Below are 20,242 nucleotides of genomic sequence, written 5' to 3' on the forward strand. Positions count from 1 at the left end.
ATAGAATTCGAAAACAGATTAATTGCAGACACATTAACTTCCCCTAAGAATCAATGCGTATTTCGCCTGCAATTATTCTGGTAGAACTCAGATTAATTTCAAATGTCCACTATTAGAATTCCCGAAAAAAATGCACACCGATTGGCGTACATTTTTTGGAGCTCTGCTCTGCATTAATAAAATCAAGATATGACTATTGTCAGCTATCACCCTGCAGCCATGTTTTTAAATAAATGTTACCCACCTCTCCTTTCCCAAATATGCATCATGCTATGCGATATAGAAATGGTAATATTAAATTATTTGAAAAGATGCAATGTTCTCCTAGTTCTCTGATTCCCCATTGGATAGCAGCACTAAGTTGACGCATCGTATTTTGAAATGTGGTAGCTGTAAACGCTTGAATTGCTTGTGAGAGCACGTGTGGTAAAAGTAAGCAAATAATTACTGTGATTTGATACTCTAAAGAGAGCTACTAAATTATGGGGAAGAAAAATAAAGACAAGAAAAAAGGAAAGGGTGCAGAAAAGACCGCTGCAAAAACTGAGAAAAAGATGTCATCGAAAAAGAAGAAGGAGTTGGCAGAAATTGGAGAGGTTAACTATGATGAACTCACTAGTTTTGATGGTTTACATTTTATATTTGTTCCTGTACTCGAAACTTATTTAAATTCATAGGATGATGTAGAAAATATTGTCGCGCAAATCGAGCAAGAAGAAAAGAAGCGTCAGAAAGTAGTACAAGTTGCTATACCTCCACCTTCAAGAAGAGCTAATTTTGCTTTAGCTGCTCATCCAGAGAAAGATGAGCTAATTTTCTACGGTGGAGAATACTTCGATGGAAAAAATGTGAGAACGGCTCTTTTTAATCCTGGTGTCAATCTTCTTTAATTCCATTATTACTTATGTGTGTATCATTTCAGACCACTGTGTATGGTGATCTTTTATTTTACAACATCTCGTCAAACGAATGGACCTTGTGTAAGGCTCCAGGAAGCCCTCCTCCACGATGTGGTCATCAAATGTTGGCTTTGCCCCTGGAAAAGGGACAGTTGTGGGTTTTTGGGGGAGAATTCCAAACCCCTTCGCAATCGCAGTTTTATCATTACAGAGACTTATGGGTTTTTCGATTGGCGGACAAAAAATGGGAAAAAATCAAGTACAATGCTGAATATACTTGGAGATATTTTACTTTGGGCGCTCTATAAAACCGTATTTTGAGGAGTCAATATCTTTCATTTTAGTGCTTCTGGAGGACCGTCGGCTAGAAGTGGTCACAGAATGGTTTACTCCAAAAGACAGGTAGTAGTGTTTGGAGGTTTTCATGATAATCTTAGTGATTATAAATATTTCAACGACGTCTATGCATTCAATTTAGAAGATTACAAGTGGAGAAAGTTGGAGCCTAGTGGTATGCTCATGGCCTTTAATTTTACATTTTTTTTTTTACATGTTGATATAAACGTATCTAATAATATAATAACGATTCCAGGAACGCCGCCAAGCCCTAGATCTGGCTGCCAAATGGTTGCACTTAAAGATGGGAAAATACTCATATTTGGAGGATACAGCAAAGAGAAAATAAAGAAAGATGTTGACAAAGGCACAGTACATATGGATTCGTTTCTTCTTTCGCCAGACAGTATGTGGAAAAGATATTTTTTAACTATTCAGTCGAACATTATTGAGCTTCGAAGTTCCATTTTTTGTATGCTTAAGCTACTATGCCAACTGCCCTATTCATACTACCGACTCGGTGATATAGAAATATACATTTAGGTGTGGACCCACAGTAAACGTATTACAAATGCATTTAACTTAAATACAATAGAATAGCTTAATTCCTTGTTCAACCTTTTTGGGCAGAAATTGTCTTTCTTTTAGCATTTTATGCCACTGTACCTCGACTAATCATCATTGTAATGGAAATATGAAGACAATTAATTGGTTAAATTAATAAATAAATTATAAATGTAACTAAAATTAACTAATCAGAAGTACAGAATAAGTATGCATATTTTAGGATTACCAGATGAGTAATATTCATCAATGATTATTCTTATACTTTGGAGCTGCATATTTTTTCATTGTAAATGTGAGTCAATGTATTTAGGGAATATCTCAATCTTTAAAAATTGCATTACATTCACCTCAGTTTTTAAATACATAGTAGTATCGATAAAGATAAAAGCAGATTCAATGCTGTCACTTGTAATGAAGGTGTACGTGCTTGGAATTAGTCACAGACAGGACATGGGCAGTGTATATGTCAACCTTAGGGGAACTGGGAATATTGAAGCAGTGGTAGGCAAAGAAAAAGATGGGGGTGAAATAGGGGAGAGAACTATAGATTGCATTCTGCCCAGATATAGTGTCAATGTAGATGATTATCTTGAGTGAAAGCTGATTAAGATTGCGAATTAAAAGCTCTGAAATATAACTTAAATTGAAAGAAAATTCAAACTTAAGTTAAATTATGCTGAAAAAACAATACTAAAAGTCAAAGTGAGGGTTTAGGAATGGTAGGTGCAGAAAGAGGATGAGAAGGCACTAAAAAAGATCCTTGTAGAGCTTCAAAGAAAACAACAGCAATTATAAATGCTTAAAAAGTAAGGATGCTGTGGATTATGAATAATGGTTTAAGTTGAGAGAGAAAAGGATATGTTAGAAAATCATTATAGTTAGAATAAGACTTGGTGCAGAGAAGTAAATTTAAAAATGACGGTAGAAACTCATAAAGAGAGATAAAAATTTTGGTAAATTTAATGCCATGGTATGGAAAGATAACTGAGGCAGAAAAAATGGATTTATTTAATAATAAGCTAATGGAATCAGAAAGTAAAATAAATATGCCATCTGTAATGGATATGAGAAGAAATCAATGGAAAAGATATTGGGCTGGTTTCTCTTGTGTAGAGGGTATTCAGTGTAGATGAAGGTAGAATGAGTCCTGCAGTGCTAAATTGATAGGTAGAAAAAGCTGTGCGATCAAAGAACGATCAGCAAGCAGGTATAGGCAATATTCCTACATTATTAGCCTAGGGTGTGCAAAAACATGGAAGTTTTTTTACTGTGTCATAGTAATTATGAATAATGAGTTGATGCGGAAGCATTAAATGAATATTATTCCCTTCTGTACAGAGTAAGATGTCAACCAAGAAAGAATAAATCTTAGACCTCTATGATCTTAGGTTTAATATGCATGCAGTACCATGAATTTTGGCTTAACAATATACAGGAAGATCAAGTTAGATAAATAAACAGCAGAGAAACTAATGAAATATAGCCATTTTGAGAATATTAATGAAAATCAGTGTAGGAACAAGCAGGATATTATTCTTGGTCTTTTGGATATCAAGTTTTTTGATGGAGAGTAGTAAACAAAGATCATCAAAGTTGAAGGAAAAGTGGTGACCAGAGGAACAGTAGTTTTATTCAAGACCTGAGCATAACCAAAGAATCTATATGGTTAGTGTTCTTGTAGGGCTGTAAAATAAGTTTGTCAGTTCACACCTCCACTTTTTTACTTATGCACTGAGGAAATTATGAGAGAGGGATGGGAGTTCCTTTGTTAGGAAAGAGGGTGCTTAGTAGATTTGTAGATAATCAATTGTATCTTAGATAACTAGTCAGTCGTAGTAGACATTATTGGACGCACTGCATAGGCAGTTTGAGAGATGTGGGATGGAAATAAATGAGTGAATTAATGTAATCAAATTCTCAAAAAATGATAAGGTTAATTTGGAGAACATACTTTAAAACAGGTGGGACACACGAACTAGAATTTATGTTGAAGGAAAATTAATAGTGGATCCATTGTAAGTGGATTAGGAGAATTATGTATTTTCAAGAGGCATAGTATTGCAAAAATCCCTAATATTATCTTTGCCTAAGGAAGATGGTCAACCAAAGAAGACTTGTGAGATGTGTTTGTTAGAGGATAGAGAGAATTAAATGAACTGGGCAGGGAAAATACAATTCATGGCATATTAGATTGGATGTAGGAGAAAGGAGGTAGATGGGATAAATTCAAAGGGGTGAAAAAGTATTACAAGGTAAGTGCAGAAAAAATTTAAAAGGTAGAAAAGTAAGTAAAACAAATATTGAGAGTAAGTGAGATGTTAAAGGCTCTTATAGAAAGAAGAATATTTATAAGGGCAGAAGCAAGATGAGCGAAATAGGCATTTAATTTTGGATGGCATGCATTGGAGACAACCAAATCAGGTTATGTACAAAATTTAATTCAAAAGTTTTCATTCCATTTAAGATAATGGGCTGTTGCGGAGCAATCATAGATGCAAGGGTTATCCAAAAGCAATACCAGTTGTTCAGGCATCTCAAGCAATATGCACATATATTTAATTTCTCCAATTTTTCATTTGTAACTTGTTTTAGCATTACTTGTAACCAGTTTTTTCGTATTATCATCACCTAGGTCTTAGTTCACTGATTTATGCTGTTTTCTTTTGCTTTTACTTACATATCTGTGCTCCAAAAATCCCTTCAGTTTCGTGAACAAGTGGTAGTCATGGGTTAGGTCTATGCTGTAGGCTAAATGGCCTAGAAACTCCCATTTTAAGTATCAGAGCATGATTTCGTCTGTCAAGTCTTACAAGGGGAAGCATTATCATAGAGAAACACCACACTCATAGACTATATGCCTCAGACCTTGTTTTCGATGTTTCTTGTGTAGTATTCCTCAGTTTGTCTGCATTAATTGTTATGCCTTGATGCATGAAAGCAGCCAATGAATGGTCTTCTTGGTTTCAGAGCAAAGTAGCCATGACCTTTTTTGTTAAATGCTTTTTCTATTGGGTCATGGATAATGCCCTCAAAAAACTGGCATTCACCCTCATTGTGTAATATTTCCTGCTCCTCAACTCATGTTTCATCTCCCGTCAGCACATGGTTCAGAAATTCATCATATTCCTATGCATAATGACTCAAAAAATGTATTTCAGAGCTTATTTAGTCTCTTTGGTGAATATCTGTGACCAATGTCAGCACCCTTTCACACAAAGTTTCTCGCAATCAAGGTGTCTCATACCAATTTACAGGAGGCGTGAAATTCTGGCGATTGTTCATGAAGTTCATCAAGATAGATGAGACAATTATGTCTGACACTTGCATTGAGGTCTTCCATGAAGAAGGATAAGTGGTGATCATTGTTTTCTCACACCAGCATTCAACTCTCAAACAGTGACTGGCTGATGATTCATCACCAACCATGAACAGCTATAAGTCACTGGTGACTTTCCCTTGAACAAACATTTTTGGCATTCAGAAAGCAGATAAAAATGTACCTCCAAGGCCATTGTAGCCAATTTCCATTGCCATGTACATTTAGTGCCTCTTAGTAAAAGTTCATTTCTTGACTCTGTTGCCATCTGGCAGCCAACAGGTATTACTTTGTGGACAACCATCAATGTATACCAAGTTTTGTTGTTACTGATATCATTTCATATTTTAGTTTGGTTCCCGCTAATGAGGGCAAAACAGAATGGTGGTATTCGAGAGCATTGTCTTCTCATCTTCATTGTTCTCTGGTATCTTCAGAGATTCATTCCATAACCAAATACTTGCTGGGCCATGTTTGTTTCATCGGAGGGGGTCCAGACCAAAGTAAAGTAATCAATGACAACAATTCTGTGAATTCTAGTGATATGGTATCCCTCAAATGTCATCAGTTTTCATGTGCTTATCAGCATTCAGTGAATTTTGTGAGTGAATTGGAGAAATTAGAATTATTTGTAGTGCTTAACAATCAAATGAAAAGAAATTATTTACCCTCCGAAACCACGAGTGAGAGTTACCTCTGTTCTATTTTCTTTATAGTTGGCTCATACATATATATGCCTGATGTCCTAATTTTCCCGCTCATTATTATTATATATTCTTGTAAATAGTATTAATTTCCAAAGATGGATTCTTAGTTATGGAAACATGATGAAAAACTTTTGCTGGGCTATTTTTAATCATAATCAGCTTTACCTTGGAAAATAGTTTCATATTATAAAAATGAAGATCAGTTAGTGATATTATCCCAATTTATTAGACATGACTACATTTTAGTGGCCTAATAATCTTGCACTGCAAGAAAACCAAGGTTGACGGTAATTGATTTATGTGGAGAAACGAAGTCATTAGTATACTTTCGGCTAAGTTTACAGTTGATTTCATATAAATCCATAGACTTGTATGGAATGTCACGTGTATCTTTTTATGAAGCATGTTTTCATTTAAATTAGGATAAAAATGCTGTATTCATTGACAAGTAAGATGATTTAAGTGAATGGTAGAATTTACCTGATTTTATTCTTACACAGAAGGTGATTCCACTGGAACAAAATGGAAATGGATATCGATAAAGCCAAGTGGAATACGCCTACCACCAAGGTGTAGCTCATCAATAGCAGTGGCACCAAACAACATGGCCTATTTATTTGGAGGTGTATTTGATGTTGAAGAAGGAGAGGAAGACTTATGTGGGACATTTTTTAATGATTTATATGTACTTGATTTGGAAAAAATTACCTGGAGAACTGGTAAGTTCTGATATAAATATCTAAGTGTCAAGGTTTTTATAAAATGTGTAAATATGTAAACTTAGTTGACTTTTCAAAATCTCTGATTTCCATTTTAAAAAATATGATATTCTCTAACTTCAGTTACATACAGTTCGTAATATTAAAAGAGAAACTTAAAAATAAAAATGACTAACAATATCAAACCTGTTTTTCTCAATATTGGTGGATCTTAGTTCAAGTTTTACTTTTTCTTTCTGAAATTACTGAATTTTTCATGCATAAATTGTGCTTTGGACATCATGGTATTATCCGCTGCAAATAAATTGGCATCACAAGTGCTAAGTTACCGTGTCTTTGTAAGAGTTTAATCATTTAATGTCAACGACCAGGAATAGTTTGAAGAAGATAAAATATATATTTTCTTGCATGCATATGCCTACAAACAATATTTCTCTAATTGACAATAATTTCCCCTGTAAAAAAGTCATTGTTTTTATTTCAAAATAGTTAGTATTGTATTCATCTGAGCGACACACACAAGTGATAATAAAATTATGACATGTTGATTCTTTAGTATCTATTAGTTTCAACCTTAATTTTCAGGAAATAACATATTTTAACTCAAGTCACATTAAAATGTTACTGGAAGTTAAAATCAAATGTTCCACGAGTCATTAAAAACACTCATTGGCAGCAAGAATGATTAAAAAATGGACTAAATAAAAAGCAGCTCTAAATCATTGTTGAACTATCCAAAATTATTTGCATATAAATAGTGTTACTGCCTTCTTGGGAACAAATATAAAATTAGATGGGAGGTGTCATATTCTTCCCTGAAAGTGAATTAAGAAACCATAAATTTCCAATCGTGATGGCTTTTAGTAGAAACATAATCCCTTCTATTTTATTTTTGGTTGCTATTTTTTTATAAAATTTGTTTTAACCCCTCTTCACATGATCATATATTAAATTGTCAAAAGATAGCCAGAAGAGTGAAAAGGTAGTGTGTGAACAGTGAATTAAGTGAAACGACTAATCACCATCTTAGCCAAAATCACCCAGTTCTCAATAGCCCAAAATAGATTGATGTTAATATCCTGTGCTAATTCCTGGTTTCTCTACATTGGCTTAATCTTCTTTCAGACCTTATATATTGGGGGCTAATATGGTTTTGTGATTTTTTTTATGTTTATGTGCCCTGTTTAACATCAGTGTGCATTTGGCATGAGTACAGATTCAGTGTGAAGGACTGAAATCATGTGAACACTGGAACACTAGCTTTTAGTAAAGTACTTCAATATTTCACTCGTGGTATTACTTCGACATGAATTTTTATCCTTAGAAATATGATAGCATAAATCGAGCTGAAAATGATTAGGTTGACATTTTTTGATTGTGGTCATTCACTTTGCCTTTTATTAAAAGCTACTTAAAATGAAAAAATAAAGCTTTTAAGGGAGTAAAAAACTAAATTATGATTACAATTTTTATGTATCAAAAAGGTCTTTAAGTTAAATTTCCAAAAGTTGTTGAAACTTAAAGAAAGCTCATGAAAAAAATATTTTTCGACAAATAGTTTCAATGATTGTAAGTTAACTTATACCCTCAGCTTATGCCAGAAAACGTTTTGCTAAGTTATGTTAGTAGATAACTTGGTAACCAAGGCCCCATATTTAATTACCTCTTTTAATTTTGAATTAACTTTAATTTTTTTCACTTGAACTCTTCAAAAACCTATTTGACTTTGTGTATCTCACTTATGGCCTGAATTTGTATGTATTGTATTTCCTAGTTGTGCTTGCAGTGTGATATCGTCTCGGTTAAGTGTGTATTTCAAAAATACAATTGTTACTAGAAAAAAAATTCTTTTTAACATAGCTAAATATGAATGCATGGCATAATGTTAACGCAAAGTTTTGTTTGAAAATCATGTATCAGATAAATAGGATAAACTAACTATATGTAACCAGTCTTTATCATTCGACAGTAACCCTCTCTGGAAAACGTAATGAAAGTAAGCCAAAAAGAAGACAGCAGAAGGAAGAAAATATGGAAGAGTTGGAAGTTGATGAAAGTGAAAAGAGTGCAGAGGCAACATTAGGTGAAGGTGATGATACTATGGATGTAAGTGTTTTTTTTTTCATTTTATTACTTTTATGAATTATTCATTTTTACCATTCATAGATTGCATGATGCTTCATCTTTATTGTGGTTATATCAAGGCTATGGTAACAATAGCGGTCCAATTGTTCATCTTTCTTTTCTATCTGAGGAGGACTATAGAATTTACTTTCCATGCTAAAATAGGTTTCCTCTTGTAGATCATGCATTAACTGCAACAATGTTATTGTGGCCTAACTCCATTTTAGTATGAATATTCACCTGACTGTCATTATGACGGAGATAGAGCGTTTCTTTTGGTGGACTTTTTTCTGTTTAGTAGTACAAAGCCTCCATTTATATGTTAATATAATCTTTCAAAAATGTGCCCTTCTTTATGACTTCATACAACATTACACTAAATAAACTGTGATGCTAGTCACTGTTGACTGCACTAGCTCACCAAATTCACTGAAAAGATTTATAGAAGTTTCTGCTTTAAAAAATTCACCATTTGTGCATTTTCATTTTGCCTTCTCTGTATGCATACATATCCTTCATGACATTCCTGTTTGGGGCATTCAAATCAAAATAAACCTTATTTTATGTCATTTAAGGAAACTTACTACCTTTTACTGATTTCTTCTATACTGGTCTAACCTTGAATACTTCTTTTGCTCCTTTTACATTCATTCATCCACAAGTTTCTCAATATGCGTAACCCTACTTCTCACACGATTTACTCTTCTCTCATATATCTATTTGGTGATTTGACCCATTCATTATCAACTGGTAGAGCAAACTTCTTGTATGCTTGTCCAATTCCAATACATGAAATACACGCAATTTCATAACCTCCTCATTCTTCGCCCCATCTCCAAGTGTTAACACAAATGTTCAATGAGTACTCCATACCCATTGCATTTACGAAACACTTATCTGGGCATACCCAAGTTTCATTTGCATGCACTGATACGGATAGGACTATGTATGTACACTTATATGCTGCCTTTTCATTGTATTTTTTTGGATTATTGGATTGTCAGTATCAATAATGCTTATGGTATATAATCCACTTATTCTGCCATTTACTCTCATTATAAAATTGTTTATCTCATCGTCCTAATCAGATAAAACTAATTTCATTTTGTATAAGTTTGTCCTCACTTTCACTTTTGCCTCATTAAGGGCCCTCCGTAAATCTTATGGGCTCTCAGTCAGCAATATTGCATTGCTTATGTATTAGAGAGTTATTACATCTCCAACACTTGCAGTAGCCATCCATGCAGCCATCTCTCACACACAAACATTCATTGAGCAACCACTGTGATATCATGCATCCTTGTTTCACCTCATACTTTGTTTCAGATCAATCACTCTAGGTACCATTCACTTATGCACTTGCCATGCTATTTTCATACAGTGCTTCTTTACCATTCCAAAACTGTTCATTCACTTCATATGCTCTCAGAACTTTCCGGAACTTTCCTGTATTTACCCAATCAAATGCCTTCTCCAAATCAATAAATGCACACAAGCAGCCTTCTTTATTTCAATCTTCAATGCATTTCTCAAGAGCTTACTGAATGCAAATAGATGATCCAAAACCCCTGCTACACAAAACCACATTGCATATTCTATATTTTCCCAATGTTACCTTCCATAATTCTTATTCAGTCAACACTCAACCAAACTCCTATTTATGCTCAAGAGGCTAATGTTGGGTTTCGAACTACCTCTAAGCCTAAAATCTGCTAAAAATTAAGAGGTGGATGGGGGATCCATGGTGAAGTGAGGGGGCTTAGGCCATATATTTACCCTAGAAGAATTCTTGGTGTTGCGTAAAATATTTGATTATCCTTGACTGATTACAGAGCTGAAGTTAGTGTTTTCAAATCATATGAATGGCAATGTTGTAATTATGGTTTCAGGAGCTTTCCTATATTATAGCTTCAAAGTATTCTACCTATTTAAAGGCAGGTTTTGGACAGTTCCTAATGACTACTTACTCAATTAAACTTTCTAGTTTCCACTTTCATGCTCTCTCTTACCTATAAACTGTGGAAGGAACAATTTGGAAATATTCAAAATTTTGGCCAGGAATTTTGTCCTTAGGTTCTTGTAACTAATCTGAATATCCTATTCACTGCTTCTAAAAGAGATAAAATTATGGAGTAATGGTAGACCAATCAAAGAATTATACATGATGCATGCAAAATATAAGGTAAAATAATGATAAAAATCAAAATTCAAATTTCCATTGCACTGTATTCATAAAAAAAATTTATTTTCTGAAAACTCCCTAGAAGAGTTATTATTCAGTTATGTTGCATAGTGCCATTTAAATTAATTGAATGTTAAAATGAGCTTTGCATAATTAAACTGGCTTCTCAAAATATAAATGGACAATTTACAAATACAAATGGACATTAGGATTAATTAAACTAACATTTTTAGTGATTGATTTAAAAATTAAGTACACTGAATTTCAGACAGAAGTTGCCACCCCTGATGCCACTTGCATACCTGCTCCAATGACTGTATCAGATGATGGTATTTTTAAAATGACTATTGGAGGGACAACATCTTCGAGTACTTTCCATGAAGGGGCATCTGGTGTGGAGCAGAAAAGTGTCTTCATGCCTTCACCAAGAATGAGTTGTGGGATGATTATTAAGCATGGACTGCTATACCTGTATGGAGGACTAGTGGAAGATGGTGATAAACAGTTGACTCTTAGTGATTTTTATGCTTTAGGTAAGTATTATCATTTTGAAGGTATTGCTATAATTATTAAAAAGGTTGCCACTACATCAATCAACCCAAAGGTTGGTTTGACAATTGAAGGTATATGCTATAGTCCTTTGGCATGGGAAATTTGCTCGTAAAAGGTAGGGGTATCAGTTTCTTACCCTGTATAACCCACAGTTCTCCAGATTGTTATGGTGTCGAGAAAACCTCATTGTAGAACTTGAAAAGTTCTTAGTTATCAAATGGGTTTGAAACTTGAACTCCTAAGCAGTTAACCAGACTTTCTACTTACTGGCTTAATGTATACTGTTCAAATAAGGTTATTGGGTATTAAATTGCAATAAAAAATCATAACCTGTGTCAAAGTTGACCTTTTTGAATGATTCCCAAAATACATGAAGTCCTTGATTTATATCAACTTACCCATGTTAATTTTATACCGTTGATAGTAGTGCCTATATTTTCTTTGCATCATGTGTTATGGGGAGCCTATGTATAATTTTATCATTTGAATTAGTGTATCTACAAAAATATGAGGTATCTCATTTGGCACCTATAAAAATATGACTCTTTTCCATAACATGTGCAAGATTTTGGCACCAAATAATATATTTTATAGATTCTCTTGTCTCATAAGTAAAAAACTATTTTTATCATTTGTTATTATTTATTATTATTTCTTTTATGAGCATTTTTCAGGTTTTATAAGTTATTAAGTTCTTTGGTCTTGACATGTTATTTTTAGGCACTTGTAGCAACAAGTGGCAGTGTACAGTGCATATGGCCATATTTGAAAGTTCATTTTCATGTCAAAGAAGAATATTAAGCAAAAGGATTCACTATGTATCTAATATACAAATTCAGAGAGAAGAATGTTGCCAGTAACATGAAGAGGCTCATACGTCCTCATGAATTTTCAATGTTGTCTTTGGTTCATTTACTTTTACAGTACATTATGCTTTATGCTGTAAGTGTTCCTGATGTGCATTGTATTATTTATTTAATTTAGTTTGAAACCAATTTTACATTGGAACCAAATATACTTCTACTGAATCACAAGTCATTAATTCTTATGAGGTGCTAGTTCATGTGTAATTTTTTAAGAGAAAGGTATCTATTTCAGAAGAAAATGTTTGAAAGAGACCTGCAAATAATATTATGAGTATAAGCACCATGCCATGAAAATTAACAGCAATTATAAAATTCTATTTCTTTTCCAAGACATACATAAACTGGATGAATGGAAGACCATTATCCCGAATGATTTAAGCTCTATTCAGTGGTTTGGGTCCAGCAGTGAATCAGAGGATGAAGTCGATGACAATGCAGATTCCGAAGATGAGAGTGATTCAGAAAGTTCTGAAGAGGAAGTTATGGATCTGAATTAGTGATTGTAATTAGAAATAAAAATTATTTAAATAAAGTATTTTATCTATGTCACCCTTTAGTACTTTATTCTTTGTATGCAGTACATCTGACAGTGGCATATTAATAAAATTTAATCAGATGAGTACATAATGCACATCTACCTTGTACCCTTGAGGATTAAGTGTTGAATCTTCAAATACTAAGTGATTATATAAGTGAAGTGGTTGTCACTGCTCTGAGATCTTGAATGCTATATCATCAGGCAGTTGTTTTTTTATTTTGGTAATCATGATTTTATAACTCATGATTGTGGAAGCCATTGTCTGTTCACCAATATTCATCACAGAGAGAGCAGAGTTGCTTTACATTTTATCCTTCAGAGATTAATTAGTTGCAATACAACTGTTGGAATTACTTTTGCTGGTACATCTGAGTGATCTTGAGATATTGCTTTCTGGAAATAAACATGTGACTTTAATATTGCTTTTCCTACCATAAAATATTAACTATTAATCAAAAGTATTTCTTTATTATGGTGAAATAATTGTTTTCAAAAAGAGAAGTGTTTTAGTACTAATAATGGACATTTTACACTGGTCAAAATTAGATATATGTACGTGTGTCCCAACTCTCCACTTTTGTTGCTACATGCAATTAGTTACTGCATTTAATAATAATTTTTATTTATCCAAGTATTGGCGTGCAACATCATTATAGCACACATCAATCAATACGCCTTATTGTCCAGCCCATGAGATGCACTTTTTTTACACCAACATGCTTTAAAATCAGTCTGCATCTTCCGGGGTGAGGTTGTGTTGGTATAGCTTTGACCTCTAAGACAAGACAAATTTCCGTGGAAAATACCTACTACAAATTAGTTTTTACCTGTATCAGGCATAGAAAATGGCTGCATTTGTTTCAAATATCACTGACTATTGTTTTTAGCTAGCAGTAAGAAATCGAGTTTTAACATTTCCGTGAAGATACTTCCTGAAAAATTCCTAAATGAATGGCAGATGAATACAGTGTAGTGAGTTTAGTTACACCTCTTAGTGTGGCACTGCTGCCAATGTACATTGAACTAATTGGGATGTCACCCCTGTGCCTAAGAATTGTCTTTCTTGTAGTAATCTCAGGGTCTACAGGCACTCAACCCTAAGTAATATGACAGTGTCACTCAGTGCATAATACATGTGTCTTTTTGGTGTGCATATCTGCTTTTACACACAGAAACTAAGAGTTGGATAAATGTTAAATTAGAATAACCTTTTGGGATCTAAAGAGAGAAGATTGTCTAATAGTATTGAATTTCAACTTTTAATCATAAATTGTGCTTCAGAACATGGAAACAGGGCAGCTGAAAGGTATTTTGGACCACCTAAAATGGAGAGGATGATATTTTTGGCTTTTGCAAGTTGAAAAATGTTCAATTCGCCTATGGCAATGATGGAGCTAATATGCAATGCTACATTAAAATTCTACTTTTACCCAAACAAATCATCAACTGAGACCTATTTAATGGTACAGGAGAGGTTGTCCTTCCCTATAGCTCAATTAGAAGATGGTTAAATATGTTCAAAGAGTGGGAAAAATGAATTTCAAAGGTGGACCCAAAGTTACAGACACCATTCTTACAATTGTAACCATTGACACTGCTACTACAATTGTGAGGGAACAACCAAATAAAATTATCTATCATAATAATTGAAATTTTCATTGGGTGACGCCAGTATAGCAAGAGAAATGCATGTAACAGGTGTTTGCTCATGTTGGGTTCCATAAAACCCACCTCAAAATCGTGATTATCCCATGGAAATCAATGTGGAGTGTGTTCCTCATTCCTTTCTTCCGTAATGTCCAGACCAAGCCCTACTAGTCTTCTTATTGATCCCCAATGAGAAAAAACAGCTGTATGGAAAGCATATCTCATTACCAGAAGTAGGCATAGGGAAACTGAATTGCAACAAACAATGGCTGCCACAGATGCATTACTGGAAGTAAATCAATTGAAAATTATATATAATTCAGATTACAGCATAAATTTAAATTTTTGCTACATTATTACTATTGTCGGTAATCTACTGGTTGAGGTAGGTTTTGGATTGACACACATTACCAGCTACCTGTCATCCAGCATTACAATAAGCCCCTTTTCAATTCTGCCTACATCTTTCCTCCTTTCTTTCCCAACATCACATTGCCCATCAAATTGCACTTCATCCATCCTTCATACCTCCTTTGGATTTCTCCCAACAATCCTCCCCCACCACAACTAACATTTGTTTGTTTTCCTTTCTGTCTAATTCCACCTTTCCCATCCTTCTCTACGCCCATGTTTCAAAAGCCTACAATCTACGTAGCCTCCCTTGCTGGCTCTCTTCCCTTCCCTGTATTACTCCAGTTATCCCACTATGCTTCCATCTCTCCTTGCACAGCAAATAAAACATTATACTTCCTCTCTTGATCCCTTGCTTTATAGTTTCTAATTTTTCTGCCCTTAACATCATCCTCCTTATTATAGCTAATTCAGTCCTCTTCCTTGCTGCTGCTGTCACTTTTGCTTTGTTGGAGTTTCATGAGATGAGGACTGTGGAAGCCTTGCCTCCCTCCCTGCCAGGCAGGACGCAAGGCTGTTTGGGATGAGTCCAGTAGTTGCCAGGACTCATTTTCACTATGGTGTCAATCATAAAATTCTTGGGATAAATAATAGGCGTGGTTTCTTGTTGCCTTCCTCAATATTGTTTTTAATGTGACACCATCAATCAATGGCCACCCCATTAGGGTCAGATGCCTTAACAGTATCCTCACTGAGAAATAGATGCTGCGCAGACTACCTTTCATCTGGGTCCTTTCCTTCAACCTACCTGGCTTGGGTGACCTTACAAGGACAAATATCATTGCTCACACAAGCACAGCTCTCAGGGTCATCAGAGCTAACAAGCCCTTCCACTAGGTCAAGGTTATAGTCCATGGGGAGGGTTTTGCAACATAAATTATGAAAATAAAATATTTATGATCACTCTTTATTGAACAACAATCACTTTCTAACACTCATGCTCTCATCTCTTGGGATACATTCCATAAGAATATCTTCCTTACTGATTTGGAATGAAAATTAGCTTGTCAATTTTTGCTAAAACCCTTTCTCCTCCCTCGCCATGCCTAGCACTTCCTTGTTTGTTTTCATGTGTCCACTTCATCTTTTCCATCCTTATCAACACCTACATTTCTATGCATAACACTATCTATTTATTGTTTGCCCTTTTTGCAAATAATTGATGAAGATGATTCTTCATTAATTATGTACAAGACACAAGATGATACTTCAATCAATTGCATCTCTTGGGTATGGAGTAGGGGCACTCTCTGGTCCCGGGGAAGAGAAATCTTCCCTGAAGGCAAAGGAGCCCAAGCTAACAGTCAATGGCATGAGAATGTAGAAGACAGAGAAATCATTACATGAAAGATCCCAAGTTCCATTATGGCCATGTCCAGTACAAAAAATTCCAGTCTCAATACCCCCAATCAGATCCCGGGGGGAGGGGGGGTTTGGATGAAGCTATAAAAGCATGGAAGGATCGGAGAATAAATAAATTACAATTAAACTCAAAGCCTGCCCGGTAAATTTTTGTAAGAGTACTATAATAGTGTACCTACCAAGAGCAAAGATTACAAAGTAGAACAATTTTACGAACAGATAGAATAGCTTATAAAATTAGTGGGAGAAAAATATAGCCTTATTGTAATGGCCCTCCTATGGACTACAACCTTGACATGGTGGAAGAGCTTGTGCCTTTCGATGACCCCTAGAGTCATGCCGGTGGGAACAATGATAATTGCTCCTTGTAGAGTCACCTATGCTAGACAGGTCTAAGGTTAAGAGCCAGATGAAAGTTAGTCCGTGCAGTGTCTGTTCCTAAGTGAGGCAGCTGCAAAGACGTCTGACCCCAGTGGGGCAGTCATTTGAGTACTGCAAAGGCTGAACCAATGAACTTGAACCATCGTTCAGGTCTACATGCCACCAAGCAGTCATTGGGAGGAAGAATTCTAAAGGGTAAAGCATTTGATAGAGTGAATTGGGTAGAATAATGAATGTATTGCAGAAGATGAGAGTAGATTGGAGCAATAGCCAACTTGCACCTGCCTCATACTTCTCTGGTATGAGTGGTAGATGGAGAGTAGGGATTGGCAGTGTTGGGAAGAGGAATAAGATGGGCGTCCATTATCATATTGCTTTTCAACGTGTATATGTGAAGGAAATGGTTAGAGGCATGGGAAGAACAGAAAATAGGGAGAAAAGGGAAGCCATAAAATCAGTTAGGTTGCAGATGATCAAGCTTCAGTTTTCCAGTCAAGCAAGAGGTTGCAAGCACTACTGAGTGCATTGGAAAGTCAGTACAATAAGCATGGAATGAAAATAAATGTAAATAAGACAAAGGTTATGTGCTTTTTGAGACAGATTAAGGCTAAGTTGAATATTAAAATAATATGCCAAAAACTAGAGCAGAAGAAACAGTTTACAAGTCTTGGAAGTGTTCTGGATCAAAATGGTCAAAGAAATAGGGACATAAGATGAAGTATAGCATTATGCAAAGAATCTTTCATAAGGAGGAGGGAATTGATGACAGGGATGTTGATTGAGAATGTTAAGAAAAGGCTCATCAAGACTTCGATATGGAGCATGGTTTTGCACGGTACAAATACACAGTCATGAAAGCAAGATGATAGGCATAGCTTGGAGAGATTTAAAATGTGGGCATGGAGAGGAATGGAAAAGGTGAAGTAGACAGAAAGGAAAACAAACTAGGAATAAATAGGCATGGTGGAGGAGGGAGGAGCATTTTTGGGTAAAATCCAATTGAGGCAGGGAAGATGAATGCACAGCATTTTGATTGGCAATTGGGTATTGAAGACTGTCATAGAGGGAAGAATATTAGGCAAATGAGGAAGGGGCAGGAATAGGATTGGTATGTTGGACAGAATGAAGGGAGGAAGGAAGTATGCTTAATTGAAGAGGGGCTTAATGCAGAAGCCAGGTTGTGTTTTGTGGAACAGGAAAGGGAATTATCATTATATGTTCCATTTTGTAGCTTATTTCCATCCAAAATATACCTCGATTGGTAGATTACCAATAATAATATCAATAAATTACGGGAATTGTGAAACATTTTTCTTTGAACTAGCCTTGTAATTTTTTTTAGTGCCCACTAATAAGATATTAATAAGTAACATATAAAAATGTAGTCAAACAAAGAATAATTATCCAAATGCATATGAAATTATAGGTATGTATAATTAACATAAAATATTCTATAGCACACTTTGGGAACACGGTAGTTCAGTGGGTATAACAGTGGGCTACTGTCCAGATCAATTCCTGGGCATGTACTATCACCTCCATCCAAGCTTTGTGGTCTTGTAGGTACTAGATCTTTCTGGGAAACCACAGGGGTAACAGGAAAGAAACTACCCTCACTCTACCTTAACGAGCTTCACCCTCGCCTATCAAAATAACCTTTGGGTTGATAACCATGGATTTTTACAGTATATTTCTTTTCCCCGATCAGAGAAGCATGTGCCAAGTGCTGTCCACTACATTTGTTTTAGAATTTTTATTGCTGCTTAGGGAGGACATCGGCATAGTATTCTTTTTCTGCAGTGTAAGAGGCTGAATTGCTCATTTAGTATGCAAAACCCAACATACTTGTATTCATCAGGGTACCTACATAGATTTTATCCAATAATTTACATGATATATGTCACAAATATCTCTTTACCCATCTGCTTTTAAGGGCAGAGACAGACCATACAAAAATGTTGGTGCACCAAAATATTTCTGTGCAAGGCAATCAGTGACACCAAATCCTATCACTCTAGACACGTTGACACACATCTTTAACAGGGGAGACAAGAAAGGAAGTCCAAATCCAGGGAATCGGATTGGTTTGTAGTAAGTTCACCAGGCTTCCACAATTTTAGCTAAGGTTGAAATCTTTCCTGTGATGGCATTTTCATTTAGTTCTGTTCTTTATCCATATGCTGTTTGAAGAGCAGCTCATGTGCATTAACCGATCAACTGGTCTGGGCATATAATCCTCTGCCAAGAGTTTTCTCTCATGGCCTTAATCCTCCCAGTGCAGAAAAACAGTGACAGGTCTCATCTCTACATAACTCTTCTTTGATTAGAGCATCCATGTATTAAGAAAATTATTTTAAACATTCCAAATCATGTTTGCAAACATTTTCACATATAGGAGCATGTTTTCTAAAGATAATAGGTTAGGTAGAAGGGCATCAGAGGGCAAGGAAGAAAGAGATAACTACTTAATTAGAGCACGAATGTAGAAATGCATTCATAACAGCCTCCCAAAGAAATGTTCTATCACCCTGCTAAAACCCTATTGCCTTCCATTAAGAGTAGACTTGAGCTGACCCTTAGATGTTCCTCGATGCCTTATCTGCTCCCTAAATTTCTCCCTACTGTGCAATAACATAATTAACGGTACTTGTTCGTGACCTTTGCCATTGGTTGCTTCCCCTTATTGCTACTGCAGCTAGAAATAATATCAATCCATCACAGCCACTTTTTCTTCCTGTTGGTATAGCAAAGGTGGGTGACAATTATAAAATAATAAACTCAAGTCAATTCACACTAATTTCAACCGAAACCATGACCCATTAAAATAGTGAAAAGAAATTATATTGTAATGGAAATTAAAAGTATTCACACAATTTCTGAGACACTATCCTATGAAAGGGAATGAGGCTGTTTTGGAAGTGGACTTTCATGTATGACATTCTTGTTGACCATTGTGTGGTATTGGTGAATAGATTACATAGCATTAGAAACGTCCAGTATGTGTTCATATTTGAAAATACCAATGATAAGCACCTAAAAATAATTTATTTTTACAAGAATATGATTATGTATATGGTGCATCATAGGACATAAAGTATTATACTTACAAATGTTGAAAGTTAGGAATTCTTAAAGGAGAATCACCTTAAAAGATTCAAGGTGGAACACTTTGTCCTAGCTTCTACTGACAATCTTTCTCCTCCATTTCCTCTTTTTCTTTTTATAATAATCCTGGTTCAATGTATGTAAATTTTCACAATCTAGAAAACACTTGGGTTCATACTCTGAAAGTATAACCTGATTGAAATCCAGGCCACCTAGATGTAATTTTAATGGAGAGTAAAATTCGATAAATATGAAATTCACAAAATAAAACTAATATAAAGCAATTAGTAGCATTATTGATGCCTGGACATTGATGGGAGTGTTTTTGTTTCACATTACAATTTGACAAGAAAACTAAGCCACAAGCCAGTAAAAATCCCCATTGAATTCATCCAATCGATGTTCCATTTGGATTACCCCAATAAAAATTAATTCTTTAAATTACCATCTTTCAATTAGCATACTAAATTTAAAATTTAGCTGAATAGACTCATTTTGAAGTAAAACAGGTCAATTTGATTCATTAGGCA

At 35.0% G+C, this 20,242-nt stretch overlaps 1 protein-coding gene across 2 annotated transcripts; it reads left to right on the top strand.

Moving 5' to 3' along the window:
* The first annotated feature begins 366 nt into the window (after nucleotides 1–366).
* Nucleotides 367–12,795, top strand: LOC139690322 (kelch domain-containing protein 4). 2 transcript variants are annotated; one of them, XM_071587709.1, is made up of 9 exons: nucleotides 367–596; nucleotides 678–848; nucleotides 923–1,158; nucleotides 1,244–1,410; nucleotides 1,492–1,641; nucleotides 6,326–6,544; nucleotides 8,514–8,650; nucleotides 11,119–11,383; nucleotides 12,599–12,795. In XM_071587709.1, the coding sequence occupies exons 1-9, from the start codon at nucleotides 483–485 to the stop codon at nucleotides 12,763–12,765; spliced, it is 1,626 nt and encodes a 541-aa protein (XP_071443810.1). In that variant the 5' UTR covers nucleotides 367–482; the 3' UTR covers nucleotides 12,766–12,795. The 2 variants fall into 2 exon arrangements, with proteins under 2 accessions (XP_071443810.1, XP_071443811.1); XM_071587710.1 differs by lacking the exon at nucleotides 12,599–12,795 and adding an exon at nucleotides 12,123–12,277.
* The last annotated feature ends 7,447 nt before the right edge of the window (nucleotides 12,796–20,242 follow it).

Source organism: Hetaerina americana, unplaced genomic scaffold (genome assembly GCF_022747635.1).
Source record: "Hetaerina americana unplaced genomic scaffold, ioHetAmer1.1.p SCAF_3, whole genome shotgun sequence".
Classification (NCBI taxonomy): domain Eukaryota; kingdom Metazoa; phylum Arthropoda; class Insecta; order Odonata; family Calopterygidae; genus Hetaerina; species Hetaerina americana.